The sequence below is a fragment of the Ctenocephalides felis genome, unplaced genomic scaffold, assembly GCF_003426905.1.
Source record: "Ctenocephalides felis isolate EL2017-DRISC unplaced genomic scaffold, ASM342690v1 CF-g0.4_SCAFFOLD_01170, whole genome shotgun sequence".
NCBI classification, from domain to species: Eukaryota; Metazoa; Arthropoda; class Insecta; order Siphonaptera; family Pulicidae; genus Ctenocephalides; species Ctenocephalides felis.
Window position 1 is genome coordinate 43642777 of NW_020537324.1, and position 6377 is coordinate 43649153.

The following is a 6377-nucleotide window of genomic DNA, read 5'->3' on the forward strand; positions in this document are numbered from 1 at the left end:
ATGTCTCAAATTTTGAACCAAACAATAAACGAATCTAAAAAACTCGATGGGTTGGATAATTTATTGAATTCTCATCAAAGAAGAAAACTGCTTGAAGCACGTGGAAGCATATCATCAGTTGATAGTGATTTGTCCTTATCTTTTGATCGGAGACCTTCTATAGAAAGTGTTGAAATTTTGTTATCAAATCAAAATATAGATTGTGAAGTTTCTAATGAAGAAAATAATAGTGAAACAAAAGAAAATGCAGAGAAAATAAATTCTTCTAATATACAAGATAATGACCTGGAACAACAAATTATACAACAAGTAGAATTTTATTTTTCAGATGACAATATTTCAAAGGATGCATTTTTGTTGAAACATATTAAACGAAATAAAGAAGGGTTTGTCTCGTTAAAATTGGTTTCAAGTTTTAAACGAGTGAGATATTTAACAAAAGATTGGAGGATTGTTGCAAATGCTCTAAATAAATCAGATAAGCTGCAGTTTAATGAAGCGAGAACCAAAATCAAAAGAGTGGAGCCACTTCCATTATTTATCGAAAAAGAATATACTAAAACCATTATAGTAGTTGATATACTTGTTCAAATAGCAAATATTGAGCATATTGCTAAAGTTTTCTCTAAATGTGGTAATATTATGCTAATACAGATATTGAAACCAAACAATCCAAAACCTGTTACAACACAAGTGTTTTTCAGCAAAAATCCATGTTTTAAAAGCTCCATTTGTGCAATAGTAGAATTTGAAGAAATTGATGGTATGAAAAAAGCTATTGATTGTTGCAGTGACACTTTGCAGGTTTTTGAACTTGAAGCAATGAAAACTAAACTAAAAAACAAATCGAGAGAGTTGCAAGAAAAGTTTACATTTTCAAATGCTACAAGATGCTGCAAGCTTAGAGATTCTAGTTGCCCGTGCAGTCTGTGGCTTGAACGCAAAATGAGTTCCTCTAGCTCATCGACGAATTCTAGTGGAAAAAAATCTTTTGAACAAGATAGTTTTTTATTATCTGGAGGATTAAGAAGACAATCTTGCAGTTCTTGCAGTACTTGCAGTTCTTGCTGCACCAGTAGAAGGTGCTCTGTTGATTTCAATGCATCCACATTTCGTGCAAGATCTAATAGCGATGTGTTTATTCATGACCATATATTGAGAAATCCTATGGGACCCAGTGGAATGAAAGGCTTCTGTAATATTAATCGTAGAACGTCTCTTCCTTACAGTTCAAAATATTAACGAAATATTTCATTATATGTTTGCGTCATATACATTAATATAACTCATATATGTGCCCATAATTATGAAAGTGGTCTAAGTCAAAATTTAATTATTTCATACCCTAAATGTATTCAATGTAATTTTTACGAAATTGTCAAAAATGAACCATTAGATAGTGGTTGTAATTTCAACATTATATGGAATTCATTTAGTGTTAATTATGATCTAAGTCAAAAATTTAAAAAAAAATATAAATATCTTGAAAATGGTAGATAAACAAGTATAAATAGATAGCAAACAGGTCCGCTTTTCGATTATTTTAATTTAAATTTTCCGTTCCTGCTATAGAGGCGCGACGAGTGTAGCGTGAAAATTTACCCCTAGGTTCAATTCTAGATAAATCCAAATCCTTAGGTTTAATTCTAAGTTAAATTTATATATAATATAGTTACTATAAATCTGAAATTTTTATATGTGAAATGATAACAAAACATACTCATAAAAAATATATTTTCATATATATTAAAAACATTTTCAAAAATGAAATAAACTTATAATTTAAGACCAAAAATATACGGAAATATTAAATTACTTCCATTATTTACCAGCATTAGACCAGTATCGGAAGAAAAACATAAAGATATTATGAGTTTACTACCGTACATCCCTCCAGTTTTTCAGGAACATTTTAAGAATCTTAAATACTCGAAATAAACCGTTTAAAAATAATAAATAAATGCTCACGAATTATTTCAATAAAATTATTGTTTTAAATAAAACTCAAAGTTCTTTATTGCTTTAAGTCATTTATAGGATATTCAGTTAATTTTGAAAATGGTCTATGTCAATTCAAACTTTAAAAACAATATTATCGTATGAAATTCACACAAAATTTCATATTCATAATAAATTTCCATTAATTGAGACTAATAAAATTCAAAATTAAAATGTCGCATAATGTAAAAATATTTTTTAATTTATTCAAATGCAATTCATTAAATATCTTGAAACAAGAAATATATGACTTAGACCACTTTCATAATTATGGGCATATATAGAAACAGGAATACAATACACTATTTTTTGGCTAGTATTAAAACATTTTATAAACTAGAGGAGTGTATGGCATCGTGCCTTAAGACAAATTGCTGGAACTTCCCGAACCGTAACGAAGTGTTCGCGGAATATTGAATGCTTTCAAATAGATTATTATAAATATTGTAACATTGTCTAATATTTATAAGAATTATAAAAACTGAATTGCAAAGTTGAAATTATTAGTTTAAAGTATATTAGAACTTTATTCAGAATTAAAAATAAAATCTGAATTAGTGGGTTTTGGTATTTAGCCTTGAGGCAAGTTACATGAACTTCCCGATATGTGTAAATAATTGACTTAATAAATAAAAAATAAATTAATTTATAAGTGATTAAAAGTATTGCGAGTCGTTTTATTACACATATAATTGAAAACGAACGAACACGTTAACTCGTAGTATTTTCTAAAAGCAAATTTTCAAAAATCAACAATTTATATAATTGAATCAGTTTCCGCAGGACTTTAATGGTTTAGTATGTCATTTTCTCAAACTTTGATGAATTTTTAGAATTATACTACTTGTCGTAAGGCCATAATATTTCAGTAAGTTCTATAAGACCATGATATATATCGCCAAAAAAGTTCCATAAAAATTGGCTTAAATTTTTTTTTTTTGGCTCGGTTGATTTTCACCTAAAACTAATCAGTGCCATTCCCAACTAATATCTTTCGAACAGTTTTTGATTTTTTAAAATCGATTCGATAGTATGAGCTTAAATGTGGACGAAAAGTTTAACACTTTTTTCTAAATTACAAAGAACCGGCTTGGCCGTTGGTCTCACAAAACTGACAAATGACAATCATCATCGAGATACATCAAATGGCTTTTAAATTTCTGAAATCGGTTCAGGCGTTTCTGAGTAAACGTCGATCACAGGTCTAATTTTGACAAATGCCAGAAGAATTATACTAATTTTTGCAAACTTTGATAAATTTTTAAAGCTAAACGAGTTGTCGTAGGGCTGTAATATTTTAGTATGATCTAGAAGACTATGGTATCTACCGTCCAAAAATAATAATAAAAATCATCGATTTTTTTTAAACCATATTACAAGAAAACGGCCCGGCGGATCTTTACCAAAAACTAATCAGCACGATTCCCAACCAATATCTTTCGAACGGTTTTTGAATTTTCAAAATCGATTAGGAATTGCCGGCTATAACGTGGACGATTTTTTTTTAACTTTTCCGCGATTTACAAAAAAACGGCTCGGCCGATCGTCACACAAAACTCAGAAACGCTAGTCCTCATCGAAATACATCGATTTTAAATTTTTGAAATCGGTCCAACCGTTTTTGAGAAAACGTCGATTTACGACAAAAAATTTGTTCACACACACGCGCGCGCACACACACACACACATACTATTTCCAAATTTGGTCTCATTCGATTCAGAATGGCTTGAAACGTCGAGAAAACATAAAATTAGCGAATCGGATTTTTTGATGAAAACATGAACTTCTCCTTCGGGAAGGTAATTATTTTCGACAAAAAAAAGTCTGAAAAAAAATTTGAAAAAACAATTTTGAGACATAATTTTTTTTCCAAAATCAATTATTTTGTTTAAACAAGCAGAAAGTTCTATGAATCATTTAAATCGGACGCTTAGTTCACTCAAAAACTGCCATTTTTTGCACATTTAGCTCTGTATTTCCGAAATGGCTGGGCCTGCCTTTGCCAAAAACTAATAACCACTTCTCTCAATCATTACTAATTGAATGTTTTTTATATCATTCAAATCGGATGCTACGTTTTCTCAAAAACTGGATTGTTATTTTCTGTACTCTTTGCTCTTCCTTGAATTGAATAAAACAGCCAATGCGTCGAATGTAAAAAGTTTATTTTAATTTTTTACACGTTTCGAGACTAGATGTGTCTCATCATTCAGCTAAAAGAAATTTACATTAAAAAGAAAAAGTTTTAAAAAAATAACTTTATACATTAGTAAAATTGATTGAAAAAAAAACATATTTTACACACCAGATCAGGAAAAAACACACTTTACTATCACATTTTCCAACACAACAATCACATGCTACTATTGTAGGAAAACAAAAATAATTTAATAAAAGACCGAAAAAGGTGAGAAATCACATTTTCAATTTTGATGTTGCCACAATTTTATATCACGAGTCGAATACATCACAGAGACGCTTTTCAGAATCATGCTTCATACACCTTTATAAAAATAGCATTAAAAAAAGATTGGATACTTCTTTTAGCTTTAAAAAAAGGTTAGAAAGATCTTGGGTTCTGATCTACACAGATTACAAGAGAGTTTTGGGTTATAAATGATCAAAAGATTTGTGCAGATCACAAAACAAAGATCTAGTGTTTTTTATTTAAAAAGGTTGGAATATTTGTATATATTACGAGAGAGCTTTCTGGTTAATTTTTGAGCTAAAAGAAGGTTAGCTTGGCCAAGCTTTTAGATCATGCCATCATGTGTACCTTCTATGTGCGGATTTGTGTGCACTCAAATTATTGTGATTATAAATTTTTTAATCTAATTAATCATTTGCACATTGCAAAATTTTGTCTAATTAGTTATTGATTAAGTCGTGGTTTCCAACCATTTTTATTCAGAATGACTTGAACGGTCAAAAAACATTAAATTTGCTAATCGAATGATTTGACAAAAAGAAACTTCTTCGGGATAATTATTTAATTTCAGGGTTTTTCTAATAGCTGGAGAATAAAACTTTTTTGCCGAAAAGTTTGTTTATTTTAATTTGTGTATGTTTTGTCTATTTCAATTGGTGTATTTATCTGATTAAAAATAAATCTCATTTACACTTATAGTAATCGCAAAAAAAACGAAAATGAAAAAAAAAAATATTTATCTTCACGTTTCAAAGATTACTGAAAATTTTGGCTTACTATTTATTTATTCGTCTACATTAATGTGGTTCCCTTCAAAGTAGTCCCCCCCAGATATAATACACTTATGCCAGCGTTTTTTCCAATTTTCGAAGCACCCTTGATATTCACTTTTTGATATGTCCTTGAGCACTCTCAGCGATTTTCTTCAATCGAGGAAAACCGCGGTCCTTTCATGGGTCTCTTCAACTTTGGGAATAGGAAAAAGTCACACGGAGCCATATCTGGTGAATTTTTGCACTTTGCAACACTTTATTTCATTTTTTACGCAAAATTTAATACAAATTCTTTGACTTTTCAATTCTCCATTGTAAAAATCGCCGAGCTCAGAAAAACACGTCGAACCTTAGCGACTACCACAGACAAAGTAAACAGTGAATATAGCTGAAAATTTCATCATACTTTAGGGGCATGTATACCAACACAATAAAAAAAAAATTTTGACAATCAGACACTCCAGACCCGCGAAATTTAATTATTAGTAATTCCGGGTACTTTTTGAACACACGTCGTATATTTGTGCGGATACAAATTTTCGTCGACGATTTCGTGAACACGGATCAACCAATTTGAAAAATTCAGAAAACATTCGATAAGGTAAGAAAGACGTGTTGATTAGTTTTTGGCAAAAGCAGGACGAGACGTTTCGAAGGTACAGAGCAAAAAGTGCTAAACTGACTACATTTTTAGGAAGGCAGGTATAGCGGTTTCGGAGATCTAAGAAAAAAAAGTAGAAATAAAGCCATTTATCAAACAAAAAAGTTCATTAGACATATGCACATCAAATTATCAGATATTTTATAAAGATTTTAATAAGTACAAATTTTGTTTACATTACTATGCGTTTCGTACCAATGTATAACCGTTAGACTGCAACACGGCGTTTACGCGCTTCGATATTTATCGAATATTTTCAAAGCTATTAAAAAATTTAAATTACGGCACGGGAAGATTCAGCAATTTGCCTCAAAGCACGATGCCATGCACCACTACTCAACTTGCTAAAAAACGGGGGGCCTCGCAAACGAATTTCGCCGACGCCCACGCATAGTTTTTGCCCATATATAGTTTTTGCACCCTTTATTCAATTTTTTTACTTAAATAATAATAAATGTTATTGAATGATATTTTAATAAAAAATAAATTCATAATTTTTTTTTTTTTTATCATGTA

General features: G+C 30.1%; 1 protein-coding gene across 1 annotated transcript; it reads left to right on the forward strand.

Annotated features, from left to right (window-relative positions):
- LOC113367272 (la-related protein 6B-like) lies at positions 1-1242 on the forward strand. The gene has a single exon (XM_026608893.1). The coding sequence runs from the start codon at positions 1-3 to the stop codon at positions 1240-1242; it is 1242 nt and encodes a 413-aa protein (XP_026464678.1).
- The last annotated feature ends 5135 nt before the right edge of the window (positions 1243-6377 follow it).